The following is a 20,541-nucleotide window of genomic DNA, read 5'->3' as shown; positions in this document are numbered from 1 at the left end:
GCGTGCCAAGTTAAAGGGCTGCACAGCTGGGTGCCGTTGTGCTGCTGCCTGCCGCAGTGCCAGCCTGTCGTCAGCCTGTGCCTCGCCGCACACACACACACTGGGGAGATGGATGCCGGACTGAGGCACTGCTGGGGCTACAAAGGCTGTCCGCTGGAGGACTGGCGGGTGCTGTCTCATGCCGTCATACGGTATCGTGTTGGGAGGCAGTAGGCGGCAATGCTGGTGGTCTGGCAAGTCCGGTAGTGCTGCACAGCCCTCACGGCCCACACGGCGGGGGGGGGGGGAGACGATGTAAGTACCAGTTCCCACTAAGACCAACCAACCAAACTAGCGGAGCACAGAGGCAGAGGCGACAGTTGCAAGCGATACTACTAGGGGTTGATGGGTGGCATGAGACCGGCAGCTCTGGCCGTCTTGCGACACACGCCGTGACTCCGTGTGGCGGACTGGTGGCACGTATGGCCGCGTCCATGGCCCGTCGCTGCGGAGGCACTGAGGCAGGCCTTGGGAGGCCTTTGGTCTGGCAGAGATATGCATGTTGCAGCATATGGAGGGGCCACCTAGGCCTCACCACTCAACCCACTCGCCCTCCCCTGCCCTCCCACTCTCATCGCACGCAGGGCCCGCGCACACTTCCTCCCTCCCTCCTTCCCTTCCACGTCTGTGTCTGCGCCACACGCCTGCATCCAGCCGTGCACACGACATTCGCCCATCATCTTTGCGCTTGGGTCCATCAGCCGCATCCAGCCAGCGCCAGTTCAGTTCGCCGCTGTGACGTGCGTTCGTGTCTTCACACGTGGCTGTCACCACAGGCGATCCGATCCATCTACCGTAGTCCCACATCTCACGTATGCTCGTGAAGTATCAAACAATGAAGGCGGCAATAAACAGAAATCTGTATAACACGGTGCGTCCTTGAGCGAGTGCCCTTGACACAGCCGGCATTCCCAACCCAACCCAGCAGTCGGCACTCGATCATGCACACGTGCGGCCCACAACCCGCTCACGATGCTTGGCCCCCACCTTTACTCCCCATGCCGTCAACGCGGTAAGCCCAACGTAACCTGTGCCGGGCTGTGTCCAATCCAACCCAGGGCCATGGTGCCCATTGCAACAGGCCCCAGAGGGTGCCAAGACCCTCGAGGCTGTGCACCACAAAGACAATCAACGCAACGCAACCAGTCGCACCAAGAGGTGTTGTTTTTGGCCTTGCCGTCATTCTGCAGATGTATCATGCCCCCCCATGCAGACATGCAAAGGATTCACTGCGAATGCCTTGAAGTTGGATTGATTTGCGTTGAGCACCGCAATCCCACAGACGTCGCCTGACCAAATACCAATATCAATTGCTTTCGAGAAACCTTTTCTTATGCGATTCGAGGATCAGAACCTGATGTGACGGGTCTAATGAACGTGTCGAAAACAAGACGCACGGCCCAGGTCCATGGTGTCCCCTTTGATACGGGTCACACCGCCCCTGACGTACACGTCAGCTAGCCGGCAGCTGCCAGCAAGCGCTCGGCAGGAAAACGATACGAAATGTGCTTGTTCGTGAATATGAGAGCTCCAGCAATAAGAATGCGTCGTTGCCAATTGTGTCCAAGGCAGGGCTGAGCTGCACACCTGACTGCAGTTGTACGGCAGCCCGGAAGGTGAACCTGCATGACCCCCCCACCAGCATCTGTGGTGACTGCCAAAGCCTAAGCGACAGTCTTGGTGTGCACACACACAAACACACACAAACAATCACACACACACACACATTCACCCACACGCCGTGCCCAGCACGGACTCTTGGCCCAGCACTCGAACCTTGGGGGCCATCCCAGACTCATCATACCCCGCCGCCGCCACCGCCTCATCCTCCGTCAGCGGTGTCCCTAGCAGCGGCACTGACGGCGGTGGCACCTGTCACCAGCGCCGCTGAGGGCGTGCCGCTGGCGGCGGCGGCGGCGGCGGCGGCGGCGCTACCGCGACGTTGGGCGCCGTCGGCGCCGTCGGCACCGCCAGGGCTCGCGCCGCCGGGGCCGGGGCTGCCGGGGCCATCGCGGCGGTGCGGCTCCCGCCTGTGCCGCTCCGCCAGCGTCTGTGACAGAAGGGCCGACATGTCCGCAAACGACTTGCCGCGACCGCCGCCCACCGCAGTGCCGGCAGCGCCGCCCACAACAGTGCCGGCAGCCGCCGTTGCGCCGTCGAGGCCGCCGCCGCTGCCGCCGGTGGTGCCGCAGAGTTCAACGCCGCCGCTCGCGTCATCGAGTTCTCCACTGGTGATGGCACCAATTGCGGCCGCGGCACCCGCCAGGATCGCGGCGGTGGAGGCGCCAGGCCGAGCCGCCGCCGCCGCCGCTGCGGTGCGCGGCAGCACGGATGGCGGCAGCAGCGGCGCAGACGGCTCACCGGCCTTTGCGGAGCCATTGACGCCCCTTCCAACACCGCTTGCTGCCGTTGAGACCGCCGCATTTGTTGCGGTGGCGGTGGCGGCGGTGGCGGCGGTGGCGGCGTTTGTTGCGGCCGTGGTAGCAGCTGGATTGGCTGCGGCGCCGCTCCGAGGCGAGTGCGGCGCCGCGGCTGCCGCCGCCGCCCGTCCCGGTGAGAGCGGCGGCGGCGAGGGCGGCGGCGGCTCTGTGGGCGGCTCGATAGGCTCAGACCCCTGGCCGCAGGCCCCACCCGCGCTGTCGTCAACGCCGCTGACACTGCGGACCTCGAACTGGACCGCCTGCAAGCCGTCCGCAGCCCCCCTGGCTCGCAGGTCTGGGATGGGGCTGGAGGTGGAGGTTGACATGTGCCCGCCCGCCGCGTGGTGGCTGTGGCTGCGATGCCGCCCGCCCGCCGCCGGCTCCCGTGCTGCCTCATCCGCCGCGCGCGGCTGCCTCTCCTGTCGCTGCTTCTGCTGCTGCTGCTGCCGCTCCGCATGTTGCTTTTGCATCACGCAAAGCGCAGCCGCGAATGGCGCGGCGCGGGCGCCTCCTCCTGCTCCTCCACCTCCACCGCCTCCCATGACCACGGCTAAGCCGGGACTGGTAGGCGCATCGCTGCCTGATACCCTGCCGCCGCCAGGGCTCGCGCCGCCGGGGCCGGGGCTGCCGGGGCCATCGCGGCGGTGCGGCTCCCGCCTGTGCCGCTCCGCCAGCGTCTGTGACAGAAGGGCCGACATGTCCGCAAACGACTTGCCACGACCGCCGCCCACCGCAGTGCCGGCAGCGCCGCCCACAACAGTGCCGGCAGCCGCCGTTGCGCCGTGGAGGCCGCCGCCGCTGCCGCCATCGCCGCCAGCTGTTCTGCCGCTTATGGCTGTGCCGACATCGCCGCCGCCGCCGCCGCCGCCGCCGCCTCCCACCGCTGTCCTGCCGCCGCCAGCAGTCGGGCCGGCACTCTCACTGGCGGTGGCGGCGGCGGAGGTGCGCTCTGCGTCACTGTCCAGGGCGCCCGAGACCGCGCCACGCGTGAGCGGTGACAACGGCTGTGGCTGCGTCATGCCGTGCGGTGCCGCGGCGCCGCCAGCAACGGGCGGGGGTTGCTCGCCGCCGTCGTTGTGCACCAGGATTCCGGGCTCGGAATCCGAATCCGGATCCGGGCCGGTCGGGCCTTCGTCACCGTATTTCAAAGGCCCACCGCTGACCGCCTGGCTCGGGGCTTGGCGGCTGCTGCGGGGGGCCTGGCGGCGCAGGAACAGCGCACCGCCCCGCGCCGCCGCCGCAGCAGCCGCCGCAGCCGCCGCCGCCGCCGTTGCTGGTCCTGCGGCCTTGAGAGAGCCGCCGGCAGCGGCAGCCGGCGGCGACGTCTGCCCGTGCCCGTCCCTGTGCCCGTGGCCCTGGCCGTCCCGTTGCCCGTGACCCTGGCCGTGGCCCTGGCTGTCCCTGTGCCCGTGGCGCTGGCCCTGGCGCTGGCGCCTGTCCACATGCCGCTGGTGCAGCAGGTCCATGGCGGCGGCGAAGGGCGCGGCACGGATGCTGGTGCTGCTGGCGAGGGCAGTACCGCCGCCGGCGCCGCCGCCGCCGCAACTGCGGCGGAATCGCTCCCGCTCTGGCTCCAGGACCGGGCCCCCCGGCGGCGACGCCGGAGCAGTGCCGGCGCCGGCGCCGCTGTAGGTGCGGTGCCGGTGCTGCTCGCGCTCCTGCCTCTCCGCCAGTGCTTGCGACAGAAGGGCCGACATGTCCGCAAACGACTTGCCGCGACCGCCGCCGCTGCCGCCGGCGACGGCCCACGTGCCACCGTCGCCGAAAGACGAACGGCCCGGCGAGGCGCCGCCGCCAGGGCTGCCGCCAGGGCTGCCGCCGCCAGTGCGAGTGCCACCACCGGGATAAGCAGCGACACGGCCGGCGGCGCCGCCACCGTTTGCCGACGGGTCGGACGTCCGCTGCTGCGCCTCCGCCGCCTCCGCCGCCGACATGCCCCGCCGCGCCGACGGCGCACAGCCGCTGCCGTGCGCCCGGGCGCTGGCCCTCGTGTGCGTGCGTCCATCCCCCAACTCCTCATCCTCATCATAAAAGTCGGGGTGTCCTGGCATGTCCGCATCATCCCTGTCCCCGTCATGGTCATAGTCATCGTCTGCAAGGCTGCCATCATCGCTGTAGTAGTACGGCTGCCCGCCGCCGCCGCCGCCCCGCATGCTGCGCGCGGCGTGCTGCGCCGCAGACTCGGGATCGGACCGCTGCCCATTCTCCACAATCATGATATCGTACGACGCGCGGCCGTCGCCACCGGCCGTCGCCGCAAACTCGCCACCGACGCCGACGTATCCCGGCGCCGTACCGCCGTAAGACATCCTTGGCGAGCGAGATCGAGGCTGCTGGGAAGTGTGAGAGTGAATGGCGGCGGCAGCACGCGCAAGCCGCACGCTCCGGTGGCCTCGCGATGCGGCGTCGCTGCAAAGGCTGGATGCGGCTGTTGTCGGCCGAGTTGCGGCGGCGGCGGCGACGGCGCTGACGGCGCCACCGAGCAAGTCGACGGCGGCGGCGAAGGGCGCGGCACGGATGCGGCGAGATCGCTCTCCGCTGGCGGCGGTGGTGGCCCGCGAGGAACCGGGAGTGGCGGCGGCTGTGCCGGCTGTGCGGGGCGGCGAGGCGCCGCTGCCGCCTCCGCCGCCGTCGGGGCTGATGCTGCGGCGCGCGCGCTGCAAGGCCGCGGCCTACGGCAACAAGAACGGGAAAGCGGGCAAGAAGGGTTTAGGAAGTCGGACAGGAGGCGTATTGCGGAGGGGTGGAGTGTTGGCTTTGGAAACACGAGAACCTGCGGTAAACCCGGTCTGGGGAGCGAATGCGCGCGTGCAACCGCATGCATGGGATTCTGCCGCACACGCCGTCACCAACCCACCCACCCTTCTGCACCCACCCACCCACCTGCACCGTCTGCACTGCCCGCTGCACGCTGAGGGACAGGTCCGCGTACGACATGCTGCGGGGGCCGCCCAGCCCCCCCACAGACCCCGCCACGCTACCCGAGGCCGACGTGCGGCCCTGCGGCAGCGAGCCCGGCTCAACCGCCGCCGCCACCGCCCTGCCGCCGCCTGCGGTGTCTCCCAGGTCGGTGGACACGATGAGCAAGTCATCATTCCACCGCACACTCACAGCCGGAGCCAAGCCGCCGCCGGCGCCTGTGCCGTCGCTTGTGACGCCCACCCGCCGCTTCACGCTGAGCGCCGGCTTGAGCGGCCGCGGCCCGCCGCCGCCGCCGAGCGCGGCGGCGGCGGCAGCACTAGTGGCGGCGGCGGTGTTGGCAACGGCGGCGGTGGCAGGCGGCGGCGCGTCACGGTTGCGACTGCCGGTATGACGCCAGTAGTCGACCTCATCGTTGATGCAGCTAACCGCCGAGGGCACGGCGCCAACCGCCGCCGCCGCCAGGCCGCGCGGCGCCGCACCGCTGTCGCTGACCGCGGGCTGCGGCGCCGCCGCCACGCCCGCCACGCCCGCCGCCGCCGCAACGCCTGCTGCCGACATCTGCGCCAGGCTGGCTCGCCGCTCGGCCACTCCCAGCTCCTCACAGCCCGCGGTGAAGCTGCGACTGCGCCGCCGCTGCCTGCCGCCCTGCACGCTGTCCTCTGCGCCGCTGACGGCGCCCACCGCGTCGTCGCTGAGGGCGCCACCGCCTCTGGCGGCGGCTGCGCCTCCACTGCCGGCGCTGCTCTTCCTGCGCATGAAGAAGCTGGCCAGTGCTGCCATACGGCCCTGCTGCCGCCGCGGCGGCCCCTGCCCCTGCACCTGGGGAGCAGGCGTCTGCTGCTGCTGCTGCTGCTGCTGCTGCTGCCACCGCCGCTTGTCCGCCGCCGGCGCCGCCGCCGGTGCCGGCGCCGCCGCCGCCGCCGCCGCGCCGGCTGAGGCTTGCAGCCTGGAGCGCCCCTGAGCCTGGGTGTCCCGGCTGAGGGGGGCGCCGGAGGCCGCCGAGGTCGCCGAGGCCGCCGGCACGGCGCCGCTGCCGTGCCGCGGCGGCGGCACGCCCTCAGCCCCACTGCTGCCGCCGCCACCCTCGGCGTAGGCCACCGCCGCCGCTACCGCCTCGGGCGCACACACCACAGAGCCGCGGCGGGACCCCGGCAGCGGCGGCTCCAGCTCCAGCCGCTGCTGGTGCTGCGCCAGGAACTGCTGCTGCAGCTTAGACACGCGGGCGCCGCCTCCTCCTCCTCCTCCTCCTCCTCCTCCAATGGCGGCGCCGCCGCTGCCGCTGCTGCCCGCCGCGCCAGCAATGGCGCGCGCCGCGCCGGCCGTCGCGGGCGTTGCCGCCTCCGTCGTCGCCAGCCTGGGTGCGTGCGGCGAGGGCCCGGAGCCGGGACCTGACGTATGGCGTGTAACGCCGGCGGGGCCGAAGCGAGACCCCGGGGACAGGCCCGGCGAGAGGCCCGGCGACAGGCCGGGTGACAGGCCCGGAGAGAGGCCGGTGGGAGAGGTGCAGGGTGGGCTGTCAGGGGAGAGAGGGCCCCCGGCGCCGGTTCCCAGTGACGTCTCCGATGGCCGACGGACGGAGGGCCAGGCGTTGCTACCGATCCCACCGCCACCTGCACCACTGCAACCAGCGCCGGCGCCGCCAACGCCGCCGTCCGCATCAAACAACGAATTTCTCAACACCACAAACGACGGCCGGTCGCCGGCTGCCGCCGCCGCCTCACCGCCGCCACCCGCTCGCGACTGCGCCGCCGCCTGTTGTCGCTGTTGTCGTGGCACAATTCGGGCGTCACTGCCAACTGAGGCGAAGCTGCTGTTCCGAGCCGCCGGGCCCGACATGGCGACAGAGGAGGCGGCGCCGCCGCTGCCATTGCCGCTGGGCTCCCGCACCCCCAGCAATCGGCCCAGAAGCGCGATGGGCTTGAAGCCGGACGAGGCCGCCCGGATGCCGCCAGTGCCAGTGCCGCTGCCGGTGGCGCCGCCAGTGGCCGGGGGCGAGCCCGGCGCTGCGCCGCTGAGGCTGGTGGTGGTGGTGGTGGCGGCGGCGCCACTGGTACCGAGGTCGCCGTATGCCGAGACGCGAATGGGGACGGCGGCAGCGGCAGCGGTGGCGGTGGCGGTGCGGCCGACTGGATCGAGCGCGGCCTGTCCAGATGGAAAGATGGATGTTTGTACCGCAGCATTCCCACGGAAACTAGGCATGTGCAGGCAAAGCTGTGCCCTGTGCACACGCTCCTACATCTGATGCCCCCTCATTCTTACAGGTCAGACCACCGCTGCTCAGGGCACTGCTCCCCGCCGGCCCGGGCCCTGCCGCACACCACACAAGCCAACATGGCGTCTCACGCACCTCACCCCCCGCCACCCATCAGCACCTGCGAGCACCCCCCGCCACCCACCTCGGTTCTCCAGCGACGCGGGCCCTCCACCGGCCTCGTGCCCTCGCCCTGCGCGTCAGCGCCATCCGGCGCCCCGCCTCCGCCCCCGCCGCCGCCGCCCCCGCCAACCTGCGGCGGCCCCGACTGCGCCGTCGCCAACAGCGCCGCCGACACGTCAGCAGCGGCAGCGGCAGCGGCGCCGCCTGAGGCGCCGGCGGCGGGCGCCACGCCAGCGGCTGGGGCCGGACCCCCCTGACCGCCGCCGCCACCTCCGTAGCCGCTTGTGCCGTAGCCGCTTGTGCCGTAGCCGCTTGTGCCGTAGCCGCTTGTGCCGTAGCCGCTTGTGCCGTAGCCGCTTGTGCCGTAGCCGCTTGTGCCGTAGCCGTCAGACCTGGCGCCGTAAGCCCTGGCGCCAAAGGCGCTACCTGGAGACTCCGGCATCGACGTCACGTCGCCCTGTGTTGTGTTTGTGTTGTGTTTGTGTTTGTGTTGTACTATGGTGCAGCATTGCTAGGAGAAAGTGGCGAGTAAGAGACACGCACGGGCAGATGCATACCGACTGCCAGCGAGGACAGCGCTGACTGAACGGAGCACGTGGGCCCTTGGCACTTACAGAGAAACCCTAAAGCCCTAAAACCTCAAACAGAGGCCTTCATCTTTGTGCCCACTCTCACACCTCGAGCAAGCTACACTCACAACACAGTCACGCAGGGTTCACACACACGCACACGGGTTCACACTGCTGTCACGCTTGCGTGCGCCCGGCACGCACACGACGCCAGCACGCAATGTCAACCTGTTCTCGCACCTCGGTCTCCGATATGGCCCCCGTGCTGCGCCGCCCCGCCGCCGCCGCCGCCGCCACGGGGCGCACCTGCACTCGTAGGCTGGCCACCAGCGACCGCCGCGACGGCGCCGCCACCGCCGCCGCCAGGCCGGCACTACCACCGCCGGCGCCGCCGCTGCCGGGAGCCGTGGCGGCGGCATGCGGGCTGTCTGGCTGCGCCTCCGGCACCGTCACCGCGGTCGCACCAGCCGGGCCCATTGCGGCGGCGGCGGCGGCGGCGGTGACGGCGGCGGTGGCTGGTAGGGAGACGCTGCCGCCGGCGAAGAGCGAGCGGAGGGACCTGCCCAGCCGGCCGGCCAGAGCTAGCCGACCGGGGCTGGCATTGGCTGACGGAGCTTGTGCCGCCGCCGCCGCCGCCGCTGTTGCCGGCTCCGCCGCCGACACCGGCGCCGACGCGGCCGCTGCCAGGGCTGGGCGCTGCGTCGCGCCCGCCGCCTGCGAGCTGGGGATGCTGTTGCTGTTGCTGTTGGGCTGCTGCGGCTGACGCGCCGCCGCTAGCTCAGGTATGGCGCCGAGCAGTGGCGGCAGCGCCCCTGCCGGCGCCTGCTCTCCCGCCAGTCCCTCCTCCGCCCACGCCGACATGGTCACATTCTCAAACGTGGTCGTCATTAGTCCCCCGCCGCCGCCACCGCCGCCGCCGCCAGCATTGCTGCTGCTGCCAAAGCCGCCGGTGTTGCTGCTGCTGGCGCCGCCGCGGCTCCTGCTCACAGACGCGGAAGCGGTGGAGCCGCCGCCGCCGCCGCCGCCAGCCGGGACCGCGCCCACCAGCGAAGCCATTGCCGCCACAGCCGCCGCCGCCTCCGCCTCCGCCCGGGCCGCATCAGCGTCCGCCATTTTCACATCCGGATCCGGATCCAGTTCCGTGTGTGTGCCCTCCGCGACCTTGTAGCCAACGCCTCCGCCTGCGCCTCCGCCTCCACCGCTGTCCCCCTCGCCTCCACCCCACCGCCCGCCGCCGCCCGCCGCCGCCGCCGCCGCGTGGGGCGGCGCAGCGGCGCGGGTCCCTCCCAGCCCCAGCCCCGGCCCCGACCCGAGCCGCGGCGCTGGCCCCGGCCCGAGCCCCAGCCCCCTCCTCAGCTCTGCCAGCTCCGGGATGCGGCTGGACTCGCCAATGGAGTCGCCCGCCTGCTCCACCAGCGTCATGTAGGTGGAGTCGCGGCGCTGCGACTGCCGCGCACCGGGTGTAGCACCGGCTGTAGCAGCGGCGGAGGGAGCGGCGGCTGTAGCAGCGGCGGAGGGAGCAGCGGGAGCGGCGTGCGTGGCGGCGGACACGGAAGGCGAGGGTTCCGCTGATGCCACGGTTGTGGTGGTGGTGGTGGTGGCGCTGGCGAAGGACGAGGCATGTTGCTGGTGGTGGGACATGGCGGTGGTTGTGGTGGTGGTTGTGGCGGTGCCGCCGGCGCCGGCACCGAACGCCGGTCGGGACGTTGTGACGGTTGAGGTGGATGACGTCGCGTACGAACTTGTGCTGGTAACCGTGCGTTTTGTCGTTGTCGTCGTGGTTTTGTGGTTGGCGGTTGTGGCGGTTGTGGCCGCACCCGGCCCCGGCGCCGGCATGCTGCCCGCCGCCGCCGGGCTGTCGGGCTGGCTGCCGTCGCCACCACCACAGTCATCATCATCGCCAGCAAGCAGCCACGTCGACTTCACCGCTCCGCCCGCCGGCGCCCGTGCCTTGGCTGTAACCGCATCAATCGGCTTGCCGCCTCCGCCGCCTCCGACGCTGCGCCTGTGGTCGTCTGCGTTGGTGGCGTCCACCTCCGACAGGCCGGTACTGGTGCGGCCGTAGCCGCCACCGCCGCCTCCGCCCTGCTTCAGGCCCTGCTGCCCCGACCGCAACCCCTGCTGCTGCGCGGAGGTGACACGCAGGCTGGGCTTCTGCGCGAGTGAAGGAAGGATTGTGTGGGAGCGAGCCGTCACAGGGGTCGGGTGGGCACACACACATACACACGGCCACATACACAAAATATCACCGCATCAAGTACAGAGTCCTGCGTGTTTCCTCCCTTGTGCCCTCCATCCAACACATGACCACACAGGCCTCATAACCTTCAATACAGTGGCACGGACCTGCGGCTGGCTGCTCTTGTCGTGTGTCTTCACCGGAGCCGGCACGCCGTCCACACGCAGCATGCGCCGCTGGCTGCCACTGTCGCCGCCGCCGCCGCCTGCTGCCGCCGCAGGCGACGACGGAGCCTTGTGTGAGCGGCTGGCGTCGCGGCCGGCGGAGGCTGTGGAGGCGGCTCTGGGGCTGGCGCCGTCGGCGCCCGCGCCGCCGCCGCCACCGCCGCCGCCGCCCACCAGTGCTAGCAGTGCTGAGCGCAGCGAGCTGACGCCGGCTGAAGCCACAGACACGGACACGGACAGGGGGCGGCCGTCGTCGGCGCCGCCGCCGCCCAGGCACGCCTCAGTGCCGCTGCCCCCGGCCCCGTCACCCAGCTGAGGTGCCGCAGCTCCGCCGCCGTCGCCGTCACTGCCCTCGGCGGCCGCCGAGGTGTCTGGCCAGCGGGCGCGCTTGCGGCTGCGGCCGCCGCCGAAGCAGCCGCCGCAACCAGCCCGGCTCTGAAGAGGAGGGCAGCGCGACGGTAGCAATGTAGGGTGAGAGGAACAGGGTCGTGACCCCGGCCGGGACTTGCATGCACATAGAGCACCACGAAGACTAGCATATAGCATATGTGCATGTGCCAAGGATTCAGCCAGAGGGCGGGAGTGTGCGTGACTGCTCGGGAGTCCCGGTCGGTTCGACGTGTGCAGCAGCAATGTCGGGTTTGGCAGTCGGACGAGCGCACAGGGGCGTCCACCCACGACCCCGTCCGCCGATTGGTATCGAGCCACAACATGATTGCTTATTGGCATGCAGAAACGGGTCCATTAATACCAGGCTCGCGTACCTCTTCAGGCCGGATGCCGCCGTTGGAGCGCGCCGAAGAAGGTCTCCGTGGACCACGAAGTGTAATGCTATCGCGAAGACCCTGGGGTGTCAACAAAGCCATTAAAGTAGACTGCGCACAAACCATTATGCAACTCCCCGGAGGTCAACCTATCAAACGCTTCACTGTATTGGAGCACAGAAGCCATATTGCGCTACATGAAGGGACTCACTGGCTTAAGCGCCCTGGGCCACTGTGCAGCAGGAGCTGCATCGCCGCGCATGTCTGGGGCAAAGCTTACGCCCGCTCCATGCTCTTCAACCATCATATGTTATTTCATCTCAACACCGTCTCGTTAGGCGACCGTGCCAGCCGCACGGGACAAGCCAAACTTGAAATACACATTTGTTGCCAGCGTCAAACCTCAGGGCAAATCTAAACGGTATAGATCTATCACGTGCTCTGAAACAAGCGTGCGGGGGTTACTGGTCAAAGGACCCGAGCGAATTGCCGGCCCCGCATTGCGGCACGAAAACAGCGTGCGATATGCTATACTCGCATGCATGTCTTAGACAGTGTGCTATGCGGCCAATGCTTTAAAGCTGCAGGATTTTGCCCATCCCCTGATATCATTTACCTTGGCATTCAGCCAGCACGTGCAGCGAACATGTCGGCCGCACATGTTCAAGGCATCGACAGCAGCGTGTGTGGCGAAGCTGGGTGGCTTCATGGCTTTGACTTTTGCACCACCTGCCTTTCTTCCTTCCCCATCCTTGCACCCAGCCTCATCAAACAGCCTTAAGTGTGCCACAATTGCCATCCACGTATGCCACTCGTGGTTGCTGGCACCTACACGGCTACGCCCACAATGGGTGCAGCTGGGGATGGCGTGCCCAGTGCGAGCGGTTTACATGAAGCTTCATTAGCCTGTGACTCTATGGCGGCCCGACCGGGCCCACACCACACTGCAGCGCTCGCCGCCAGGTCCTTACCTGTCCTTACTAGCCACCGTCGCAACGTGCCACTCACTGCTTTGCGGCCCTGGTGCCTCTCAATGAATCATCGAGCAGACTACTAACAATCAATGGATTCAGGGCTGCGGCTGCCGTCTTTCAGGCAGCCACACATTCACCCCGATCGTTCATGAACCAAAAACAAACAGAACACCACCGCAAAAGTCGGTACAGGTACCGCTGTTGCGCACTTGCACCCCAACCGCCTCCTGCTGCGCGTGAGGTCCTCCGCACTCCTCACAGCCGAGGATTCCATGCTTCTGTCACGCCCTGCCAGCAATGAGGCGAAGGCTTGGAAGTTGGAAATCTGTGCTACTGCACACACACCTGCCACTATTACGCTCGCCGCAAAATGCGGCGTCGCTGGTCTACCTGCAATCAGTGCTTCCTCAGTTCGATCATTTGGTCCCGCCAAACCTGGGTCAGTAACTCGACGTCAGCCCTGCCTATGCCTGGTCTATCAGTCCCCCGCTTTCACATGGGCCACCACTGCCGCCGCCAACAACCGCGCTTCATCCCATCCGAGTACATCTCGCGGCATCTCGGTTCCCAGCGCTCGCAAACACACGCAGTCGGGTTGTCAAGGCCAGCTCCGCACATTGCGGCTGTGCCGCCGTGCCAGCTCCCACACCACCACCATCGCGCGTGAGCCCGGCATCGCCCCAAGCCCGTGAGGCCAGTAACCCGGCAGCCCCACTGCCGGGTCACACAGCACAGCAGCTGATGAGCTGCTGCCGCCGTTCCGCCGCCCGTGCTGCCAGCCACTCTGTCCCCAGGCGAACCCTCCCCCTCCCCCTCTCGCAACGTTGTCTCTGTCAATCTCTCAGTTGCGGTGGTCAAAAGTCTTGGGGGTGGGGAACTTAAGGAAGCTGGTCTTGGCGCCCTCAGCGTACCTGTGTGAGTGAGGTGGGTGCGGGGGTACAGGGGTCGATGGCAGCTCACGTTGACGCGACGCCCCAACACTCCACAACGTGCAACACACACACATACATAATGTACACACACACACACACACACACACACACACACACACACACACACACACACACACACACACACACACACACACACACACACACAAAGCTACAGCCACACACACTCAATATACACACAGCTACAGCCAGCCACACTTACATGTACACCTTGGCCATGGAGCGCTGCTCCGGCCGCAGGTCCACCAGGCTCATGTCCGTCTGCGGCGAGCCCTTGGGCAGCGAGCCGCTGGTGGCCAGGTGCGTCATCTGCAGGGGGGTGGGGCGTCGGCGGGGAAGTGGGGGAGAGTTCATGTCGTGCCCAAGGCAGTGGTTTTGGGCGGCGCTCAAGTGGCCGCCAGTGGCCGCCACGACCCGGCCCTTGTAACCAAGCTAGCAGTACTACAGGAGAAGTCATTTTTGCTGTACATGCATGTTGTTTGACGATAGGCCTACCGTGTGCATGGCCGCCGCGGGCTTGCGCTGCGCGATGGCGCCCACGCCGCCGGGCACGTGGCCCTGGTAGCCTGCGGGTGTGCGTGAAGGGAAGGGAGGTGGGGGTAGGGTGGGTGGGTTCGGGGCTTGGGAAAGAGACGCATAGCGCCACAGAAGAGCAAAGGCAGGTCGCGCACTCGCGCGAGGTATTGCGGTGTGCATGCTAAACCCACCCAGAGCGGCCCTGCGCTCGGCAGGATCCGGGGATCCCGGGCCCCTCAACGCCGGGTCGGCGGCTCAGGGGTGGCACGCACCCTCAGCCCCAGCTTCTGCCGACTGCCCAGTGGCGGCGGCTTACCTGGCAGGTGCCCCGAGCGGATCGGGAGCGTCTCATACTTGTGGCTTGGAAGAGAGTTCTGTCGAGAGGGGTGGGCGCAATGGAACGTCGCGAGCGGGCAGAGTGAGGCGCATCAGGGGCAACGAGGCAAGTCCCCCCTGAAGGTTGTGCGTCCACGAAGGGTATTGCGGTTTTTCCTGCTGTGCTCGAAGGCACTGCCAGTGTTGCCGCAAGACACTCGTTACGAACGTTTGCACGGCACTGCGCTTTGCGTAAGGCACGGCGGTACCGCGTGCGCACATGCCGGCCATCGGGCTCACCATCTCGAACTGGCTCGTGAAGTTTCCAGTGAGGCGCTGGGAAACAAACATTGGGTGGTTGTATTGTGTCACTGTACCCGTGGAGTTCGGGGAGAAGGTGCCAGTCGCCCAGGGACCAGTGCTGTTGGTGGCCATATTTGCCTCTGTTGCGCGTAGGCGGCTCGGTTTAGGTTACAGGCGTGACTTGCGATACGTTTGTTGTCTTTGGAGAGTAATTATGGACAAAGCCAGGGCGGAGAGGCTCGAAGCCCTGGCCCGCGACTTAGAAACCCCATGCACCCATCGATTCCAGCAAGGCCTTTGTGTGGAAGGCAAGCCAGCCCTTCTCGTGCGTTGCTACTTGTATTGTGCAGTAGATAACGTCTTAAGAATGTCTTAGATCGCCAAGCCCTGTTGCAGACTATTACGAGCCTCCCGACGACTGCTTGACTTCGGTTTGCCCGCCATGCCGCTGGCCCCAAAGTATACATGGACGGAGACGGATGTGGCAATTGAAGTAACTGTAGAGGTCCCAGGGGTCTCAAAGAGCAAGGCCGATGTCTTCGCGACTGACGCGTTTCTCAAAGTCAACAGCCCGCCCTATCTGTTCGCGCTGGACCTGGCGAAGGATGTGGACGACACGCGTAGCTCGGCGACCATCCTGCCGGGAAAGGTCGTGTTCACGCTCTTCAAGGTGGGCGGGAGACTGGCTCGAGTCCCGCGGCCAGCCTTGTGCTGGGTTTCGTCTTTCGGTCCTCACCCGCCCCGCCGACCGCCACGCTCCAAGGCCACACCCATGTCTTCCGCATCCTCTGCGCCCACATGCTTGCTGACCCTACCCCCTGTGCCACCACCGCATTCCATCTGGATCCTTTGCAGCGCGAGCCGGGGGTGTGGGGCGTGCTGGCTGCCACGGGGGAGAAGGCCGCGTTGACCAGCCGCCGCAACGCCTCCATTGACCGCGCCTATGCGGCCCTGGAGGCGGCACGCAGGGCGCGACTGGAGCGCAAGCAGCATGAGGACAAGTGGGTGACCTGCAGGGGGGCGGGCGGCCCTGGCAGGGGGGTGCCCTGACGATCACGAGCGGGGGCTGAGGGGTCTCAGCAGGCAGGCCAGGCTCCCTAGGCGAGGGTCAGACCGTACAGACCAGGAGGCGCGGGTCGAGAGGCACGGGTCAGGAGGCAAGGGCCTAGGGACTAGGGTCTAGGTGCAGGCCTATCAGCTGCAGCAGCGACGGCCCCGCTGGCCCCACCAGCTCTCCCCGCCCACAGCGCCCACTGCCCCTCTCGGCCCTCCTCACACCCCTCTCCCCTTCTGCTCCTCCGGCCCCCCTTGCCCGCTTCCCCTCCCCTCCCCTCCCCTGTCAACCCCTCCGTGTCTCCCACCCAGGGCCGCCACCCAGCGCACGCTGGACACGGACCGGCGCAAGCGGGCTGAGGTGGAGGCGCGCAAGGCGGCTGAGCTGGCAGCGGAGCGGGGCAGCCTGCAGCAGTGGCAGCAGCGGCTGGGGCTGGGGCAGGAGCAGGGTGAGGCGTTGGGGAGGGGAGGGCGAGGGGTGCGGGGGGCCAGGGGGGAGGGTGCAGGTGGTGAGGGGAGTGGTGGCTGAGGCCGTGGCGAAGGAGAGGAGGGGCGTTGCAGGGGTGGTGTGCGCGTAACGCGAGGCAGCAGCTTCGCTGACAGCCTCGCCTCGACGTCATCCCGTCACGTGGTGGCGAATGTGTGTGTGTGTGTGTGTGTGTGTGTGTGTGTGTATTGGACTTTGGATCCCACACATCTCCCCTCACACGCGTGTGACACACAGATGCCGAGTCGGACTATGAGGAGGAGGACGAGCAGGCGGACGGGGCGGAGGAGGGCCGGCAGCAGCAGCAGCAGGCAGGGGGCGGCGAGGGACGTGCTGCGCCTGACCACCCAGACTACCACGGCCGGGGCTGGAGGACGTCAGGGGCCGCAGCCGCCACCGGGGCCGCTGCGGCCGCTGGCAAGGCGGCGGGCGCGGCGGCTGCTGGGTCAGCGGGCTTGAAGGCACCAGGGAGAGGAGTGGACTCTGAGGAGGAGGAGGACGAAGGGGCGGAGCGGCGGGCGGGCGGGCGCGGCGCCGGGAGTGACTCGGAGGAGGAGGCGGAGGCGGCGGCGCCGGGGCCTGCTGCTGCTGGTGTTGGTGCTGGTGGTGCTGCTGCTGCTGGTGCTGTGGCGGCGCGACCGGCCAGCTTCAAGCCGCTGCCGCCGCCTCGTGCCCGGTTGGAGCCAGTGCAGGTGGGCGGCAGCGGGGGGGGTGGGGCGGTGGGCGGTGAGGTGTGGGAAGCAGTGGGGTGTGGGGTCGGTGGTGGGGGGTGGGCGGTGAGGGGGGTGGGCGGAAGTGGGGGGTGGGGTGCGGTGGCGTGCAGGTCGGGGAAAGGCACAGGGTGTGCGGGCGGGGGGCGTGAGTTGAGTACTGTAGGCTATGGAGCCCGAGGAGAGGTGCGGCTTGGCATTGGGTACTGGGATGATGGAACGACGGCGCGGGTACCGGTGCATGGCGGGACCATGGCAGGGGGTAGTAGCGCACGGATATATCATGCCTCACGGACAATGCACACACACACACACACACACACACACACACACACACACACACACACACACACACACACACACACACACACACACACACACACACACACACACACACACATGGGCTTTCGTTTCGTTTTTTAATACACACACACATACACCGGCGTAGGTATTTGTCCGTAACTGCGCACGATTGTTTGGCGGCTTTGTTCCGTTTGTTTTGTGTTTAACACACACACACACATGCGCAATGTTTTCCTTGTGCTCTTTAACACATACACGCACACGTGCGCACAGGTGACGTTCACCCAGCTGGAGACGGGCCACCTGCCAGCGCGTGAGCACCGTGAGGAGGAGATCCGCGCCTTCCGGAAACAGGTGGGCATGTGTGAGAGTGTGTGTTGAAAAGAAAACAACAAAACGAAGCCCGCCCAGACGGCGCGACGGAGTTACTTACGGATACCTACCGATACCGAGCGTCTTGTAGCCGCGTCGACCCCGGTAGTCATACTTACCCGCAAAAAGCCTGGAACCCCCCCTCGGGCGATCGACGAACGACCTGACCCCGAGTGGCACCCATATGCATTGTATGCGCCGCGCCCTGGGCGCGCTACAACGGTGACCCAGCACGCCTAATGCCCTGATTCCCGCCCGCTGTTCGTAGTCGAGCTCACCTACGGGTGATAGAGGAATTGCAGGCACAGGGCGGCAGCAAGAAAGTGTCACGAGCAGGGAAAATGGCGACAGCGATGTTAAGGGCGGCGTGCAGCAAGCAAGCTAGAACACGCATCCCAGTCCCGGCCCACTAATGATTGCGGGAAAAGAGAGCGAGGCTGTGGTCGTCGAGAAACTTATAAGGAGTCATCGGCTGCATGGGGTCAAGTCGGCGGGCGTCGGTTGTGGAGCACTAGAAGGCAGCGAACCCCCCGAACTGCTGGACATGCTCTAGTGTGTTCGTGCGTGTGGCGCCGCGGGCTGGCGGGAGCTGGCCTCCCGCTCCCCACTCCACGACGTCACCGAGGCTAGGCATGCTCGCGGCCGCAGTGGCCGCGTCGGCTGTCCGAAACAAGCCCCCCGGGGGGCATCCATATACTCCCCTGAAAGGAAAAGCGCGCCGGTGTGTCCACCAGTCCACGGGCCGGGCGAGGGGGCGGGCGCATGGTAGTGCTGCGCCGTACGCCGCCGCGACAGCACGCTCGTGACAAAGCCCGCCGATGATGAGAGTCATCGTGTAGTCCCAGAAGCTCGCAGCAGTCGACGCCGCGCGCGCGCCATCGATGGCATGTCATGATTGCATCGCGGCTCCGGACAAGGTCCTGGCCCTGTGACGCGGGCTGAATAAATAGGATACGAGCGTGATGCTGGCACCGAGGTCCGCGGGAGCGGGTCGGCGAAGTGGTCGACTTGTTCTTGAGCTCGTTGTCGCCCAGTCCGCCAGGTCGCCCAAACTACCCCAGCTCCGCGCACCCGGCCCGTTGGAAAGGTACAGTACAGTTAAGCAAAAGCAAATACCGGGGGCTTAAAAGCCCTCAGCCCAAAGGCCCGCCCATAGGTCCCGAATTGGAAAAACAAACGAGCCCCAGCCAGAAGCGCCAAGACCCGGCCTGAACCCCGGAGCAGCCCTGGCGGCCCCTGACAGTCCCAAGACGACACAGGTAATGCCCATGTGTTGAAAAGAAAACAACAAAACGAAGCCCGCCCAGACGGCGCGACGGAGTTACTTACGGATACCTACCGATACCGAGCGTCTTGTAGCCGCGTCGACCCCGGTAGTCATACTTACCCGCAAAAAGCCTGGAACCCCCCCTCGGGCGATCGACGAACGACCTGACCCCGAGTGGCACCCATATGCATTGTATGCGCCGCGCCCTGGGCGCGCTACAACGGTGACCCAGCACGCCTAATGCCCTGATTCCCGCCCGCTGTTCGTAGTCGAGCTCACCTACGGGTGATAGAGGAATTGCAGGCACAGGGCGGCAGCAAGAAAGTGTCACGAGCAGGGAAAATGGCGACAGCGATGTTAAGGGCGGCGTGCAGCAAGCAAGCTAGAACACGCATCCCAGTCCCGGCCCACTAATGATTGCGGGAAAAGAGAGCGAGGCTGTGGTCGTCGAGAAACTTATAAGGAGTCATCGGCTGCATGGGGTCAAGTCGGCGGGCGTCGGTTGTGGAGCACTAGAAGGCAGCGAACCCCCCGAACTGCTGGACATGCTCTAGTGTGTTCGTGCGTGTGTGTGTGTTTTAAAGAGCACAAGGAAAGTATAGCGCAAAGACAGTGTATGCGATGCAGCAACCCGGGGGGGATCGGAGGATGCCATACAAGGTAAAGGGGCTGATCGGCACGAAATGATTGTGCTCGTGGCCGTCGTTCCTCCCCCCTACTCATCATGCCTAACTAAATATGAATGTAACCCCCCGCCCTCCCCTGCCCTCCCGCCCGCCAGTCCCGCGCCTCCGCCCTCGAGGCGGGCGCTGCGGCAGGCGGCGGCGGCGACGACGCGGCGGACCTGTCGGAGCGGCAGCCGCTGTTCCTCAAGGACAAGGGGGACGCCATGTTCAGGGCGGGGAACTTCAGGTGCGTGCGTGCGGCGCGTGCGTGTGTGCGGTGCGTGCCGTGCGTGCGTGCGTGCGTGGTGTTGAAGACATGACGAAGCGCACAGGACAGCAACTGTAGTGCGGTGTGGCGCTAGCGGCATAGTACGGTACCTTTCACGTGCGGTACCTTCCTGCGCCCACCCGCTTCCCGCTTCCCTCGCACCTCCACACAGCGGCGCGCTGAACGCCTACCACCGCGCCATCGCGCTGGACGACGCCGCCTCCGCCGCCGCCTCCGACCCGGCCGCCGCCGCGCCCGCGCTGCGCTCCAACCGGGCTGCCTGCCTGCTGGCGCTGGGCCGCGCGGCGGAGGCGGCGGAGGACTGCGACCGCGCGCTGGAGCTGCTGGCGGGGGCACGCAGCAGGTGCGTGTGTGGGGGGAGGGGGGGCGGGGGGTGGTTGGGTGCGGGGAAAATGTGTGTGTTGGCGGTGTATGTGTGTGATGAAAAGAACGAACCCCGCCCGCCACATGTGTGTGTGTGTGTGTGTGTGTGTGTGTGTGTGTGTGTGTGTGTGTGTGTGTGTGTGTGTTAGAAAAAAACAACAAAACGAAGCCCGCCCAAGCGGCGCCGGAGTTACTTACGGATACCTACCGAATACCGAGCGTGTGTGTGTGTGTGTGTGTGCGCGCGCGTGTTGGGAAAGCACACGGGTAAACGGCGTATGTGCGTGGGGTGGGTGCGTGAGTGCGGCTGCGTGAGGGGGACGGACGAAAGCTGGGCGGCATGGACCGTGTCGAGGGGGCTGTTGTGGGGGTGCCGCACCCGTCGCCCTATCATCGGCAACGACAGCTTCAGTAGCAGCTTCATCACTCACGCTCCGCCTTGCCCTTGTGCCCCCCACCCCCTGCCTGCTGCCCGTCCTTCAG

The 20,541-nt window shown here is 67.3% G+C and overlaps 3 protein-coding genes across 4 annotated transcripts in view; 1 reads left to right on the top strand and 2 right to left on the bottom strand.

The window, feature by feature from the left end:
- Nucleotides 1-347: 347 nt before the first annotated feature.
- On the bottom strand, nt 348-12,038 carry CHLRE_11g467562v5 (uncharacterized protein). The gene is made up of 7 exons (XM_043067313.1): nt 11,703-12,038; nt 11,492-11,572; nt 10,671-11,162; nt 8,565-10,478; nt 7,778-8,212; nt 5,343-7,523; nt 348-5,131 (listed from the first exon to the last, which is right to left on the bottom strand). The coding sequence occupies exons 1-7, from the start codon at nt 11,796-11,798 to the stop codon at nt 1,862-1,864; spliced, it is 8,469 nt and encodes a 2,822-aa protein (XP_042919313.1). The 5' UTR covers nt 11,799-12,038; the 3' UTR covers nt 348-1,861.
- Nucleotides 12,039-12,365: 327 nt separating this feature from the next.
- CHLRE_11g467561v5 (uncharacterized protein) lies at nt 12,366-14,758 on the bottom strand. Its single transcript, XM_001701360.2, has 5 exons — nt 14,547-14,758; nt 14,248-14,305; nt 13,911-13,981; nt 13,618-13,724; nt 12,366-13,376 (listed from the first exon to the last, which is right to left on the bottom strand). Exons 1-5 carry the CDS (start codon nt 14,679-14,681, stop codon nt 13,307-13,309), a joined length of 441 nt encoding a protein of 146 aa, XP_001701412.1. The 5' UTR covers nt 14,682-14,758; the 3' UTR covers nt 12,366-13,306.
- Nucleotides 14,759-14,918: 160 nt separating this feature from the next.
- CHLRE_11g467560v5 (uncharacterized protein) overlaps nt 14,919-20,541 on the top strand; it is an 11,960-nt gene continuing 6,337 nt past the window's right edge. For both annotated transcript variants that reach the window (XM_043067312.1, XM_043067311.1), the window contains exons 1-7: nt 14,919-15,219; nt 15,405-15,550; nt 15,915-16,051; nt 16,327-16,781; nt 17,376-17,456; nt 19,523-19,653; nt 19,847-20,021. In XM_043067312.1, the coding sequence (XP_042919312.1) occupies nt 14,992-15,219; nt 15,405-15,550; nt 15,915-16,051; nt 16,327-16,781; nt 17,376-17,456; nt 19,523-19,653; nt 19,847-20,021 (1,353 nt within the window). In that variant the 5' untranslated portion in view covers nt 14,919-14,991. The remainder of the gene's footprint in view (nt 15,220-15,404; nt 15,551-15,914; nt 16,052-16,326; nt 16,782-17,375; nt 17,457-19,522; nt 19,654-19,846; nt 20,022-20,541) is intronic.

Source organism: Chlamydomonas reinhardtii, chromosome 11 (assembly GCF_000002595.2).
Source record: "Chlamydomonas reinhardtii strain CC-503 cw92 mt+ chromosome 11, whole genome shotgun sequence".
Lineage (NCBI taxonomy): Eukaryota > Viridiplantae > Chlorophyta > Chlorophyceae > Chlamydomonadales > Chlamydomonadaceae > Chlamydomonas > Chlamydomonas reinhardtii.
Note: the sequence above shows the minus strand (reverse complement) of the source record. Positions and strands in the feature narration are given on the sequence as shown.